General features: G+C 36.0%; 2 protein-coding genes across 2 annotated transcripts; one reads left to right on the top strand and one right to left on the bottom strand.

Moving 5' to 3' along the window:
- Window positions 1–451: 451 nt before the first annotated feature.
- On the bottom strand, window positions 452–5,401 carry ATFP8 (Ras-related small GTP-binding family protein). The gene is made up of 8 exons (XM_059591547.2): window positions 5,270–5,401; window positions 5,034–5,106; window positions 4,796–4,843; window positions 4,678–4,725; window positions 3,211–3,282; window positions 1,917–2,072; window positions 922–1,025; window positions 452–657 (listed from the first exon to the last, which is right to left on the bottom strand). The coding sequence occupies exons 1-8, from the start codon at window positions 5,281–5,283 to the stop codon at window positions 567–569; spliced, it is 606 nt and encodes a 201-aa protein (XP_059447530.1). The 5' UTR covers window positions 5,284–5,401; the 3' UTR covers window positions 452–566.
- A 1,484-nt stretch (window positions 5,402–6,885) lies between these two features.
- Window positions 6,886–15,263, top strand: LOC132176931 (leucine--tRNA ligase, cytoplasmic). Its single transcript, XM_059589091.2, has 3 exons — window positions 6,886–6,962; window positions 11,124–14,417; window positions 14,843–15,263. The coding sequence occupies exons 2-3, from the start codon at window positions 11,143–11,145 to the stop codon at window positions 14,847–14,849; spliced, it is 3,282 nt and encodes a 1,093-aa protein (XP_059445074.2). The 5' UTR covers window positions 6,886–6,962; window positions 11,124–11,142; the 3' UTR covers window positions 14,850–15,263.
- The last annotated feature ends 243 nt before the right edge of the window (window positions 15,264–15,506 follow it).

Genomic DNA, 15,506 nt, shown 5'->3' with positions numbered 1-15,506 from the left:
GCCCTGTAATGGGTGCACTGCTATAAGGGTAGCCTCGTGAGAGATCGCCCTCATCGCATGAAATTCAGTCCATGATTGGCAAGTGAATCATTGGTAAAGATATATTAGAGACAAAAACGGCTACTTTTTCTTTTTATTTAACTTGCTGTTTAATTCAAGGATTCAATAAAAAACGACAGAAAAGAAAATTCTGGCCACTTCAGTTTTCACAGGAAAAACTATTATAAATAAATCTTAGTTTGATACAAATATTCCATGTTTGAATTCCTGTGAATTAGGCCTATTCAATATTTTGCCAATGTGATTTACTTGCGTAGAGATTACAAAAAAAAAAGAGGCCATAATATAATTTTTGTTTTTCCAATTATTATTTGAATATTTTGTTTTTTTTTCTTTTATTATTATTATTATTTTTTTAAAAAAAAAAAAATTCAAGAAAATACGCGAGGACTGAAGCAGAAGCAGGCATATTTAACAGTTTCTGATAGTTCCATACGAGTACAGTCAACATAGTTTCACTGTCTTACAAACTTTTAACAGCAATATTGAAAACTACAATAGCGTGGCTAACCACAACAGTTGCTCTTCTGCTGGATTGGCTGCCCCTTCATTTGAACAGTTCCTGTCGACTTGCCTGCAGTTGGTTGGCTACCCATTCTGCAAAATAATAAAAATAATAACAATAATCAAGAATTAAAAGCAGAGATAATGAGAATTTGATAAATTTCATGATATAAATATAAAAAAGAGCAAAATGGAAAGCCAGTTAATGAGAATAATAATAGGAAGATAAGAGTCGAGCGACTATTATATTATTAGGAACATCAAGGAGGTTTCATGCATCGGATTCTGCATGCGCTGGTATAAGGATTATATAATTTGGAATCAGGGAAGCACGAAAAAGTTGACTGGTGGTTTTACTTTTTCTTGATCTCGCCAGCCATGGTTAAGAAAGCTTGCTCCACATTGATGGAGTCTTTGGCACTTGTCTCAAGAAAAGGGATCCCGAGCTCATCTGCAAACGCCTGCATTTCATTTAGGCACAGGTATAGAATGAAGTTAGACCTCAACAAGCAGCAAGAAACCAAATTGGTTTCTTTTTTTTGGAGGGGAAGGAGAAAAAAAAAAAAAAACTTGATTTGGTGTGTTCTTCAAATCTAGGATAATTTATTTCGTATTTGGCATCTCCAGCTAGATTTCATCATGTAAATCACTGTACATATCATTTCTAGATAGAACTCAAATCACAAGGATCATGACCTTTATCAGATGCTATGACCTGTAAAACAACTAATGTGCATCCGTAAAAGTAATTATTCATATTAGACGAGCCAAGTACCATATGTAAGCTTCAACCTCAAAAGGCTTTACTTATTCAAGCGTGAAGCACTTTGAAGTGTAATCCTTCTGATGTGTGTTATTGGGAGGGTGGACTGACAATTACTTGGCCCTCAAAGAGACAGTAAGAGTCCAAGATGCGAGAACACAGAAGGGATCAAACTCAGCCATTATTCATCAATGAGAAATTAATGTAGATGACTGGTAAGAAAGAACATTGAAGGAGAGTGGGCACCATATGATGAGTCCAAAATCCAGAAGTAAAAGGAAATTAAGTTTACTATTGTTTTCAAATCTTACAAGGAATAATTTGGACCCGTTCAGCATGCACCCAAGAATGTATAATACATATATGAATGTGCACACACATATTACAGGCGTGCGTGTGTGTATTATTAAGGGCAAATAAAAAGACAACTACAATTTTATACAAGTTGCTTGGATTTGTCTGCAAAGACTCCAACTTGGCTTATAAATTCCCCAAGGATTGCTTGAACACAGAAATTCAGCATAAAAGAATGCATTTGGTACCATCTCAAAGTAGTAATAAGAGTTCAGGCAACTATCATACTCTATACCTTTGCTGTTTGTGTGTCCACGACCTTGTTCTCAACCAAATCACACTTATTCCCAACTAGAAGCTTGCACACACTGTCATTTGCATATCTATCAATTTCGTTCAACCACTGCTTGACATTGTTGAAGCTCTCCATCTCAGTAACATCATAGACAATCTGTTCAATCCCAATACATGTAAGAATTCTCAAGCAGGTCAGATAATAATAATCATTAGAAAGGAAAACTATGTTAGCTAAAATAAACCATTCCAATTCCATGCTACTTTTTGGATCAGAATACTGAAGTGCCCTAAACGGTCCTGAGATTTGACAAAGGTTGCATATATGATATTAACAGGCAAGTTTGAAATGTTGTCTAAGTGCCAATTACTGAACATCGATGATTCATCGACTACAGGAACTTATCCAACTCTTTGATCTAAAAAATTCCAATGCTTTCCATCATGAACCATATAGCCACCCAGAAAGATGAATTGGCAGAGTACCACTCATTTTACAATAACCTGCAATTATTGCTTATTAATATGACCAGCAATGCGGTGACTACCTAACAAAAAGCACCCAGAAATATGAATTGGCAGAGTCCCACTCATTTTACAATAACCTGCAATTATTGCTTATTAATATGACCAGCAATGCAGTGAATACCTAACAAAGAGCACCCAGAAATATGAATTGGCAGAGTCCCACTCATTTTACAATAACCTGCAATTATTGCTTATTAATATGACCAGCAATGCAGTGACTACCTAACAAAAAGCACCCAGAAAGATGAATTGGCAGAGTCCCACTCATTTTACAATAACAAGCAATTATTGTTTAATATGACCAGCAATGGCAACAACAACAAAAAAAATGACCAGCAATGCAGTGACTACCTAACAAAAAGCACATAAAATCATAACCAGGTCTTTTAAACAAGTTTGTGCTAGTTACATAAACTGAGGGACAATAGAGGTATCAAGTAAGCTTGTGACCTAAATACCAACCTGTAATGAAGAAAAACAACGAAAGTATCTGATTACTTAAGCACCAAGTTGAAGTTCATGAAATATTAAATGTAAAGTCAACTGCTTAGAAATTAAGAATAATAAGATAACTGCAGTAACACTCAAAGCTAACAGATTGAATTGCATAGATACACATGGAAAAAAAAATAGCAAACAAGAATTCCAGCAATGACTTCACATATATCTGACCCAATGGAACGTGAAAAATTACTATATAAGCTAACTGAAAGATCTATTGGAACTAAGCTTCTCATACAAGAAGACAAAGGGCAAGAGCTTCTCACAATTATCCCATGTGCTCCTCGGTAATAACTGCTTGTTATAGTTCTGAAACGCTCCTGTCCAGCAGTATCCCACTGGAAGTACAGAAACAGAAAAATAATATCAATTATATGTCAAATGAAGATTAAGCTTCATATAGAAGATAAAATGATGCAAAGCTCTTGGTCTGTGATCTGTGAATTACTCTTAACATAAAAAGTATGAATATAAGTGAACCAAGAAGAGAAGGTATACAGAAAGCTGATTGATATTATCCTAATCACTTGATCATGGATAGCCTGTTCAGCGACGTGGACATTTACACTATAGAAACAGAAACTGCATCCGTAACAATTTCTGTATAATTCGTTTTTCCATTCTTATAAATCACGGAAGAACCAAAAATGAGCTCCAAAAAAAACTTCCACTTGGAATACAGATGCATGGAACTATTTTAGCATCGCATTTATATTGCTGATATTTTATACATAATATGTCAAGAGAAACCTAAAAATCCAGAGGCATATATGTGTGGGATCAGGTTTCCTATTTAATATCTATCTTTCTATTTTACACATTTGTAGCTTGTACGTAGGAGGACTTTAGAAATCCTGTAACATCTCGCTTGAGCTAGATGCAGTCTTTTAACTACAATTTTTATTTGTAACATGAGCAGGACTTAGTTCATTTATATGTTTAATTAGGTATCCAAGATAACAAGCATATTTGGTGGTAATAGGTAACAGGTCTCCTAAACATGGTCTGATATTATATATTATATATCATATATTTCATTCCACATTCTCAAATAACGGCATTTATCGATCTTTTTCTTGGTATGCCAATCAATTGAGAGTGATTTCACATTTTAGCGCAAGCACTAAGTAGGGAGTTCCCTACTAATATCAAAGATGATGGATGAAAGCAAGTTGCCGGTAAGGAGAGGAAAAAAATCTCTACTTCCTCGGTTATAGGAAGACAACTCGTTCCAGCTAACCTAGTTGAATCATAGAGCATGGAATTCTCTATTGGCCTCAAGTGTGGTTGTCAGGAAAATCCTTGTCGATCAGGGTTATTTATCTTTCTCTTTCTTGCTTGTTTGTTCCCTGTGATATTCTATTCTCTGCTGCTGCGTCTTAAGCTCTCCATTCATTAAAAAATTTCACTTTGGAATAACTATTCCTGTTGCGGAAGAGGTTGTTCATACTCAAAAACTAATTCCAAAACAATGGCAAGTAGACATGAAAGTAATAACCTAAGCCTGTGATTCAAATATAAGTATTATAAAGACTTCACTTAAACCAGCCCCACCACGCAAAAATTGCAAACAAAATTAAATTTTGAAAAATAAATAAATAAATAACACGCCCGCATTAACCCTTAACAAGGGTTTAGACTGAATATAAATGAAGAAAATTCCACTACATTGCCTAACAATTGAATCAAATCAAATACTTAAATGTAAAAATAAATAAACAGTTTCAACTCACAATCTGCAGCTTGATTGTCTTTCCATCCAACTCCACAGTTCTGATTTTCTGCAACACCAGCACAAAATTTTAAGTACCGACGCATACACAAAGAGCAGAGAGAGAGAGAGAGACTTACGAAATCAACCCCAATGGTGCTTATGTAGCTGTCAACATAGGAGTCATCCTGAAAATGAGAAAATAAAATCAAAACTACAAACATTGAGCACTAATCACCGAAGAATCAACCTGAAACCCTGACATTTGTTCACTAAGTTTCTTCACTATCATCCAAATAACTGAAATTAACCTAAAAAAAATATAGCAAAAACAAAACGAAAATAAACATATTGAAAGTCTAACAAAGTCGGACTCACCGCAAATCTGAGGAGCAGACACGATTTTCCCACGGAGGAGTCCCCGATTAGCAAAAGCTTGAACAAATAATCGCTAAAAAACCAAAAAATAAATAAATAAATTTGATTAATTTGTAAAAATATGTGTATATATGTGTGTGTCTCTCTCTATATTTATATATATACACACACGTGTTGAAAATTGAAAAGAAAGAGAGGGAAAATAGATGTTTGGAGAGAAGGAAAATTGGACTCACTATTCGTTGCTCATGATTGTGCTGTGTGAGTTGGGATCGAAATGGAAAATTCTTTGGGGGAATTTTCTCTTTCTCTCTTTGTTCGTTTGAGAAAGGGAAAGGAAATGAAAGTGGTGGGGGGTCACTTGTCAAATCCTTTTTGTGCACCATACGATTCTTGGCTTTATTATTCTATTTTATTTAAAAAAAATTTATTTAGATCTGTTTTTTTTTTTTACCTGTGTGGCATAGATTTGGGATAGGGATCCCTCCTACTGGGGCAGAAATTTAATATGCTTCGATTGTTAATTGTTGCTCTTTATTTTAAATTTAATGGTCTATAAAATATTAGTTGTTTTTGTATAACCGAGGCATTACATACTGACTTTTGTTTTACCGAAATTTAAATAATTTTATAGACCATTCAATTTAAAATGGAGGGTCACAATTAACAGTTAAAGAATCTTCAATTTCTTTTCAATTGGAAGGGATCCACTTCTGTAGATTTTATCCTCGCTATTTCTTTTCGATATAAATTAGAAAAAAAAAAAAAAACATTTTTTCAATTTTTTTTAATTTAGATTATAAATTAAACCATTATTTATTTCCAAAGTTTAAGTTAATAATAAAATAATTAATTTCTAACATTTTTAACTTCTACTTTTTCGGGTGGGATGGATCCTATAGGTGGAATATTAATAAAAATATAATGAGAATTATGAAGACAATATTTAAACTCAAAACATTTAAAATAATGTTATGGTAAATTATTATTTATTAAAAAATTTAAATAAATATAAAATAATAAATTTAATCATTTAATTTACATTTTTAACGTTTATTTGTAAATAATGGTTTCACTAGCTTTTCATAAAATGAAACCCTCATTTGATTAAAAAAAAATCTTCTCATTTTTGTTCTCGCTTTAAAGACAAAAATATTAACAAAGACTCCTAAACCACTTTAAAGTTTATGTCACATTCAGCTTCTTCTTCTTCTTAAAAGAAGGTGATGCTATCGACATAATCATTGCAATTCAACAACCAAATCTCTTTTGAGATTGAAATTTTGCTTTAGTTATTTCTGATATCCATTTTCACTTCCTTTTTTTTTTATAATTTTTTTAATGAAATTATGTAATTATTTTCAGTGTGTTTTTTTTTTTAATTTTCGTTTAATTAGATAAAATTTAGTAATAAAGAATCTGAATTAAAATTTTTTAAAACATTAAAAGAATACATTGTAAATTTTTAAACATTAAAATTCAAATTAAAAAAACCTAAAACCTCAAGGATAAAGTAAATTTAATCCTAAGACTATTGAGTCAACTTTGTAATGGGATAATTTGTGAAATAAAAATTCGTTATTTTAAGGAAACTGTTGTAGGGTTCCTCGTACGACCACCTTTATTCTCAGCTTCTTTTGGAAAATCAGAAACAGAACCGGTGGGAAAAGACAAGGGGTGCCAGTGCCACGCATAGAATCAGAAACCTCATCCCAACCAAAAAAACCCGCTGTTTCTTATTCTTATCGTCACTTGTACGCAGCACGCGGTTGTTGTTGTTGTTGTTGCAGAGCAGCTTCTATAAAGCCATCATCTTTGGTCTCAAAGAAAGCCACACTCTCTCCCTCTCTCACTGGCTTTTCCTCTTCTCCATCAAAGCTCACCCAAGTCTCCTCTTTATGCCCTTGGCGTTTCGCTTCTGAGCCAGAGGTACGAACTCATTCTAGTTACATTTTCCGACTGCTCTTTGTTGTTTCATAGTTTCATTGGTTGTTGATAGCTATTTGATTGGTTTTTGCGTCTAAGCCTCTCTCTGTTTCTCGGTTTGTTATTAGAATTTTACTTTGGAATGAGTATTCCAGGCAAGTGAACATGCAAGTAATAAGCTAATTAAGCCTATGATCCAATTATAAATTAATCAGGGTTTTATATAGATTTCAGTTCAACTATCCCCACCATCCAAGTAGCAAGCAAAACAGTCTCAACACTAGGAATCCTTGCTCACATCAAATTTCTATTCACAAACACCGACCCACACGACAAAAAAAATCATTTTAGTGATCGGCAATTGGTGACGTATCAATGAAAAAAAAAAAAAAAAAAAAAAAAACGTTACTAATGGGTTGGTGACACGTCATTAGTGTCGTGTCAACTTAGCACATGTCACCAAATTGGTGACCTGTTAATAGTGGCACGTCACCAACTTCAGTGAGTTGGTGACACGCAATTGGTGACGTGTCATCGAATACGTTTCCAATTTTCTTCTTTGGTTTCCCTTTTCATGTGAAGATCGATGGACGTGGTTCAACACCATTATCCATGCTTCTCTTCCCCACCCATGAAGTGGTTCAAGATGAAAGTTCTTGGGAGAGGATCGTATGGTACAGTACACTTAGCAATGGCCACAACAAACACTACTGGTTGTTCTTCTTCTTCAACTGGGTTTATGGCAGTGAAGTCGGCAGTTATTGAGAAATCTTTTTCACTCATGAAGGAGGCGGAGATCCACCAAGAATTTGTTAATTGTCCTGAAGTTGTTCATGGGTTGGGGTTTGAATTCAGCTATGAAGGTGGCTTGTGGATCTATAATTTACTTCAAAAGTTGGATGAAATTGACATCCAAAAATACACTAGAATGATTCTCAGAGGCTTTCGTTGCATCCAATATGAAAAGGGTTACGTTCATTGCGATCTTAACCCAGAGAACATTCTTGTTTTCTCTTCTCTAGACTGTGCAAGCAAAAGTGTCAAGATGATCACCGACTTTGGGCTATCCAAGATTCCTGGAGATTTGAATGAGCTCATGACAAAAAGGTATGACTTCCGAGGAACACTACTTTATATGTCCCCAGAATCTTTCCTAGTCGGTGAAATCATGCATTAAAAAATAGCAAATTAGGCTTCGCCTGTTTCCTAGTACCCATTAATGGATCTTTTAAAGATTTAAAGTAAATTCAACTTAATTTGAGTTATTAGATATCCATATCCCATGGAGTATGACTTTCTTTTCAAGTAGATAATTTTTAAGTTGTTCACCAATAGTTATCAACATGCTTCTTTGAGGTTATAAGGGATGCGAAAAAGGAAGTAATCGGTTTCTGCTTCAAATCAGATCAGGAAATGGTTACAATATTTAAAGCAACGTGGCGGTGTACTAGTTGAAGCTGCCTTGTTAGGTTGCGCATTTGGTTGCCCTCTATTTTGTGTAGGTGGTGGATTTATACCGCGTGTAGGGGGTGTGGGATTAGGGCAGTTATTAGCCCCACTTCCTCCAACTCCTACTAATCCCAAAACCCTCCTAGACAACGTCTTCTCTAGGTGCAAGGTCCTTTGATGGGACCGGAAAGATAAGGATTTCATAAAGAATAGCGATGATTATGGAAAAATTCGCACTTGGCGAGTTCTACTGAAAAGATCATATCTAGAGTTTCAAACATCCGATTGAAGTAATCTTTGCGGCGTTGGAAAGTTAACTCAAATATCTACAAAGTTATGTTTCACGAGAGTTTACTAATTCCGATATTTACTAGGTCAAAAGGATGTCCGTTCGTAGCCTATTTGTAAGCCATCCAAACGGCTATATATTATTTTCAGTTTTTCATTGTTTTACGTACTTTCCTTTTAGTTTTAGGAGGGTTCGCCGAACAGGGGTTTGTCCCGTTCAGACAAGCACCGTAGAAGTTCAATTATGATTCTAATTCGTAGTTTTATTAGATTTGGAATCTTAAAGCTATAAATACATACTTATAGCCTCCAGAAATGCAGATTTGAATTATTATTGAGTTTGTTTAATAAGAATTATTCAGAGTTAATTTTTTTTCTTTGTTTTCTTCAAAACCTAAAAAGTATCTAGTGTTTTCAAGAAAATTTTCTTAAATCATTGATAGAATTTAGATTTAGAAATAAATATTCGCTATTTAATGTAGTTATTTGTTGTAACCTACTAAGTCACACTGTATCAAATTAAGAGGGTGTTAGAAATTCAAATAATTTTCGAATTGTTGCCGCGTACCTCTAATGTATCATGAAACCAACTGATCATCGGACTCCACCAAATCCACTCGTGCCACCAACTTGTAGAATGGGCATTGACCGAGCCTTTTGAGAAATCCCCGTAGTCAAACGGATATCGACCAACCATCGACCTGGACTCCCTGGAAGTCCATTATGGACTCATCCAGCCGGCTTGTTCGAATGCTCACGTGTTCTCTTGTTTTCTTCATGAAATCAAATGCTCTGATCTATACAATTTTTTGAGCTTGGATTTTGAGTACTCCTCACTACAAAAAAAAAAAAAAAAAAATCATTTTTTTTCTTTACCAAAGTTTTTTGACGTGTCATGTGTCATGGTGTCTGACATGTTAAAAAAAATTTTTGACGTGACATTTTTAACGTGGGTTAAAAGCTAAAAACATAGGAATCAATAAAATTTTTTACTGACGTGTTACTGTTTGACACGTCAAAATTTATTGACATGTTACTTTTTGGCACATCAATAAATTTTGTTGTCGTGTTATATTTTAACATGTCAATAAAATATTGACGTGTCAAATTTTAACACGTCAATAACTTATTGACATGTCAAATTTTGCCATATCAGTAATTTATTGACGTCTTAAAATATAACACATCAATATATTTTAAAAAATTATTAAAAAATAATATTTCTTTTAAAAAAGAAAATTCTGAAAATTTTTTTTCAATTAAAAAATTCATTAATTTAAATTTTTTTTTCACCATCATCTTTTTTTCTCTCTCCCTTCGTTTCTCCATGGCCAGGCCATTTCACCGTCTCTCTTTCTCTCGATCTCTACAGCCCCCTGCTTCTCTTTCACTTCCTCTGCCAAACTCTAGATATCTGCATCTCTCTCTTTCACTTCCATTTCTCTCTCTACGACAATTTCCTTCTTAGTAAAAATTTTGTCAAAAAATTGGAACTACATATAGTAAAAGCACCGGAACCCAGCTCACTCTCTGCAGATCAAAAAAAGGGACCCAGAATCAAACCAAAAATTGGAAACCCAATCAAAATCAAAGAGCAAAAAAAATACCTAACCCAGTAAGAGAAAAAAAAAATCAAAATCCCAAACCCAGTAGAAAATAAAGAAAAAAAGAGAAAAGACTGACCTGCGCAGGTGGGGAGAAAAGAAAGAAAAAAAGAGAGAGGGAGAGAAAGAGATAGAGCAGGTGGGAAGAAAAGAAAGAAAAAAAAAGAGAGGGGGAGGAAGAGATAGAGCTACACTGGGCGGGAGAAAATTAGAAAAAGGAGGGAGAGGAAAAAAATTAAAAAGGCAAGAAGAAGGGTGGCAGGGGATGGGACGTCGGGCAGGTACTGATGGCGCTCCATGGAGTACTTCCCAATGCAGGTTTCTGTGCAACATGATTTCCAAGTAGCACGTCAATAATGGGCTTAAAAATTAAACATATAATTAAAATATATGTTTTTTATATAATTAAATTACTGACTTAAAGAAAACATCACGTCAATCATTTTTGACATAACAGTCTCTCATGTCGATAAATTTTGACCTATGAAATTGGTAAATTAAAAAATTTTGACTTACTAATTTCACGTCAATAAATTATTGACATGTCAAAAATTCTTGACGTATTGGTTTGACACTGGTTTGACACGTTAGTAATTTTTGACGTATTAAAAATTATAAAATCAATAATATATAAAATTATAAAATATTAAAAATGAAAATTAATTTAGCAACGTGGTAGTATCTACCGCATCAAATTTTTCTGATGTGTTGATGTTGTCATGTCACTTTTTACTAAGGTGGCAGAAATTATGGTACTGTAGACTTCCTGTTTTTTGTAGTGCCTGTAGTAGTATGTTTGGTTATGGTATTTTGTTCTTTGCAGTTTCCGTCTGCATTGTGACATGGCGTCAGAGGGTGGAAATGTAGCGACTGAGGGTGTGAAAAGCTTTGCTAGGAGGGATAGTCTTCTACAGATTGAGCGTGATGTTCGAGAATGGTGGGAAAAAGAAGATATTTTCAGGGCTGAACCTCGTGAAAGACTTCCTGAACCGGGTGAGAAGTTCTTTGGCAACTTCCCCTATCCTTATATGAATGGGTATTTGCATCTTGGACACGCATTCTCACTTTCAAAGGTAGAATTTGCTGCTGCTTATCATAGACTAAGAGGTGCCAATGTGCTCTTGCCTTTTGCTTTCCACTGCACTGGCATGCCCATCAAGGCCTCAGCTGATAAACTTGTACGTGAAATCCAACAATTTGGGGATCCACCAACTTTTCCCCATGAATTGGATGAGGAAGTAGACATCACACAAGAAGCTGAGGATGCAAACGGAGGTGTACCACCCGATACATTCAAAGGCAAGAAGTCCAAGGCCAAATCAAAATCAAGTGGTCAGGTATTTCAGTGGGAGATTATGCGTAGTTTTGGCCTCCCTGATAGCGAGATATCTCAGTTCCAGAATCCATACAATTGGTTGACTTACTTTCCTCCATTGGCCAGGGAGGACCTTAAAGCTTTTGGCTTGGGTTGTGACTGGAGACGCTCCTTTATCACTACTGACATGAACCCATTTTATGATTCCTTTGTGAGGTGGCAGATGAGGAAGTTAAAATCCATGGGGAAGATTGTGGAAGATGTCAGATACACCATATATTCTCCTCTAGATGGCCAGCCATGTGCAGATCATGACAGGGCAACTGGTGAAGGAGTTCAGCCTCAAGAGTACACTCTGATCAAGATGGAGGTGGTGTCACCTTTTCCCTCTAAACTAGGAGTGCTGGAGGGGAGAAGAGTTTTCTTGGCGGCTGCAACTTTGAGGCCTGAGACTATGTATGGGCAAACAAATGCATGGGTATTGCCTGATGGGAAGTATGGAGCCTTTGAAATTAGTGAAACAGAAGTCTTTATTCTCACACAAAGAGCTGCCCTTAACCTTGCATATCAGAACTACTCTAGAATCCCAGAGAAACCCACATGCTTGGTTGAGCTGACTGGTTATGATTTGATTGGCCTCCCATTAAGGTCCCCTCTTTCTTTCAATGAGATCATATATACCCTTCCCATGTTGACCATCCTAACAGACAAAGGTACTGGGATTGTCACTAGTGTACCCAGTGATGCTCCTGATGATTATATGGCCTTGCATGATTTAAAATCAAAAAAATCTCTTAGGGCTAAGTATGGTGTGAAGGATGAATGGGTGTTGCCCTTCGAGATGATTCCCATCATTGACATTCCAGAATTTGGAGACAGGGCTGCAGAAAGAGTTTGCAAGGATCTGAAAATCAAAAGCCAGAATGAAAAGGAGAAGCTTGCAGAAGCCAAGAAGTTGACATACTTGAAAGGATTTACTGAGGGAACAATGGTTGCTGGTGAGTTTGCGGGGAGAAGAGTCCAGGAAGCAAAGCCATTGGTCAGGAGCAAGCTTTTAGAGATGGGCCTGGCAATTATCTATAGTGAGCCTGAGAAACGGGTGGTATCAAGGTCTGGTGATGAATGTGTTGTGGCACTTACCGATCAATGGTACATTACATATGGGGAACCAGAATGGAAGAAGAAGGCTGAGGAGTGCCTATCCTCCATGAATCTATTTTCTGATGAGACACGGCATGGCTTTGAGCACACTTTGGGATGGCTAAATCAGTGGGCTTGTTCAAGATCTTTTGGTCTTGGAACTCACATCCCTTGGGATGAACAATATCTTGTTGAGTCATTGTCTGATTCCACTATATACATGGCTTATTACACCATTGCCCACCTGTTACAGAATGGGGATATATATGGATCTGATACATCTCTCATAAAGCCTGAACAAATGACTGATGAGGTCTGGGATTTTGTTTTCTGTGGTGGCAAATACCCAAAGTCATCTATCTCTTCATCCATTCTTAATAAGATGAAGCAGGAGTTTGAATATTGGTACCCTTTTGATGTTCGAGTGTCTGGTAAGGATCTCATCCAGAATCATCTGACTTTCTCCATCTACAACCACACTGCAATCATGTCCAAGAATCACTGGCCTCGTGGGTTTAGATGTAATGGGCACATCATGCTGAATTCTGAGAAGATGTCCAAGTCTACAGGGAATTTCAGGACCCTTCGCCAGGCAATTGAGGAATTTTCTGCTGATGCCACAAGATTCTCTTTGGCTGATGCTGGTGATGGTGTTGATGATGCAAATTTTGTATTTGAGACTGCAAATGCTGCTATCTTACGACTTACTAAAGAGATTGCATGGATGGAAGAAGTTCTGGCTGCAAAGTCTTCTATGAGAACAGGTCCCCCATCTACTTATGCTGATCGGGTGTTTGCAAATGAGATAAACATTGCTGTCAAAACGACTGAGCAGCATTACCAGAATTACATGTTTCGAGAAGCTCTCAAGACTGGTTTTTTTGATCTCCAATCTGCCAGGGATGAGTACAGGTTCTCATGCGGTGCTGGGGGCATGAACTATGATTTGGTTTGTCGTTTTATGGATGTGCAGACACGGGTTATCACTCCAATCTGTCCACACTATGCGGAGTATGTTTGGAGGAAGCTTTTGAAGATGAATGGGTTTGTTGTGAAGGCTGGATGGCCTGTAGCTGATGCTCCGGATCTACCCCTCAAGAGTGCCAACAAGTATTTGCAAGACTCGATTGTTTTGATGAGAAAGTTGCTTCAGAAACAAATATTAGGTTCAAAGAAAGCTAAGAAGGATGGCTCTCCAGTCGCATCACTGACTGAAGACAACAAGCTAACAGGCTTGATTTATGTGAATGAGCAATTTGATGGATGGAAAGCAGATTGCTTAATGATATTGCAAAGCAAATTTGACAGCAAGACTCGTACTTTTGCTCCAGATGAGGAGATACTTGAGGCACTGAAGAATAGCTCTATTGGTCAGGATGAAGATTTCAAGCAAACCCAACAGCTGTATAGGCCTTTCTTGAGGTTCAAGAGGGATGAGGCAGTTGCACTAGGAGTTCAGGCTTTGGATTTGAGGCTACCATTTGGAGAGATTGAGGTCCTCCAGGAGAACTTGGACTTGATTAAGAGACAACTTGGTCTTGATAATGTGGAGATTCTGTCTGCAACTGACCCTGATGCTCCTGCTAAAGCAGGTCCTCTTGTTTCACTGCTAGATCAGAATCCTCCATCCCCTGGAAATCCAACTGCCATCTTCTTGACTAGGTAAAACAAGTTCCATCCATGTTAGTAGTTTTGCTTGATTGACATCTATTTTCTTAGAATTTCTGATAAGCTGATATATGTGTATTTCCTTTCTTAACTTATATCTTCATTAACTTGGATCACAATTATCCATTGGTTTTGTGATGAGGTGAATTTCTTCTGCCTTTTTTTTTCTTTGTTTTGCTTCTGTTCATTAAGCATCTTCTTCTGCTTTATTTGTATGGTTGGGGATAGAGGAAAAGTAGCTATGTAATGTAAGTTTTATCCCTGACAAGGAAAAGTAGTAGCTATGGTGCTATGGTGTTTCAAAATTCTACGGTATTCATGTTCTTCTTTATATTAATCTGGTATTCATGTTCTTCTTTATGTTAATTCTGTGATGTTTCAAAATTCTTTTTCTCACTTCTCTGGTGTATTAATAATAGGTCATAGAGGAAACACCGGCAGGAAATTACTTGACCAGGAAGCTGATGATCTTGCTTTAAAAGGCCATTGCAAGATGCTGTGGTATATGCAGTGTCTTCAAAAGATTTTTGTAAAGTGATGCTATAAATAAATAAAAGCTTCCACATTCTGTTGGTGAAGAACTTGTCTTACTGTTCTTCTGATATGAAAAGGCTATTTTATTTTCTTTTGCAGGCTGGGGATGAAATGGCTATGTTTGTTAACTTTGCTGTAACACTTTGCTTTCTGAATAACATATTATGCTCCTGTCTTCAGTGTTTTATAATGTTATATTTGTTGTCAACTGTAATCTTGTTCTGGAGATGTATTGAAGCATTGAAGATGCTCTGTAAACACCTAAGTTTCATGTCTACATATTAATTCCAATATATATCTTTTATTTTCTACCACTGTCATGATTTTCCCATTTAGCATAAATAAAATAAAAATAAAAATACCAAGCAACCCCTTTCTTCTCATGATTTTCCCATTTAGCCTAAATTAAAAAAAAAAAAAAATTAAAAATTAAAAAAAAATTCAAGCAACCCTTGCTTCTCTTTTGCTCCTCACCTTCGTGGGACTTGGATTTTTGGGTCTTGAAGTATAGGTAGTCATGATGCCAACTGATATTCTTGCTTCTAATGG

The sequence above is a fragment of the Corylus avellana genome, chromosome 4 (assembly GCF_965113065.1).
Source record: "Corylus avellana chromosome 4, dhCorAvel1.hap1.2, whole genome shotgun sequence".
Lineage (NCBI taxonomy): Eukaryota > Viridiplantae > Streptophyta > Magnoliopsida > Fagales > Betulaceae > Corylus > Corylus avellana.
The sequence above is the reverse complement of the archived record's forward strand: the minus strand, read 5'-3'. Positions and strand labels throughout refer to the sequence as shown.

Bases quoted from the DNA above. Each gene is read 5' to 3' on its own strand.
- ATFP8 (XM_059591547.2), bottom strand. The intron at 4,844-5,033 runs GTGAGTCCGACT...TCTCATTTTCAG, and splicing joins GTCTGCTCCTCAGATTTGCG to GATGACTCCTATGTTGACAG. The intron at 2,073-3,210 runs GTGAGAAGCTCT...GGGATTGAACAG, and splicing joins GAGGAGCACATGGGATAATT to ATTGTCTATGATGTTACTGA.
- LOC132176931 (XM_059589091.2), top strand. From the start codon at position 11,143: ATGGCGTCAGAGGGTGGAAATGTAGCGACTGAGGGTGTGAAAAGCTTT.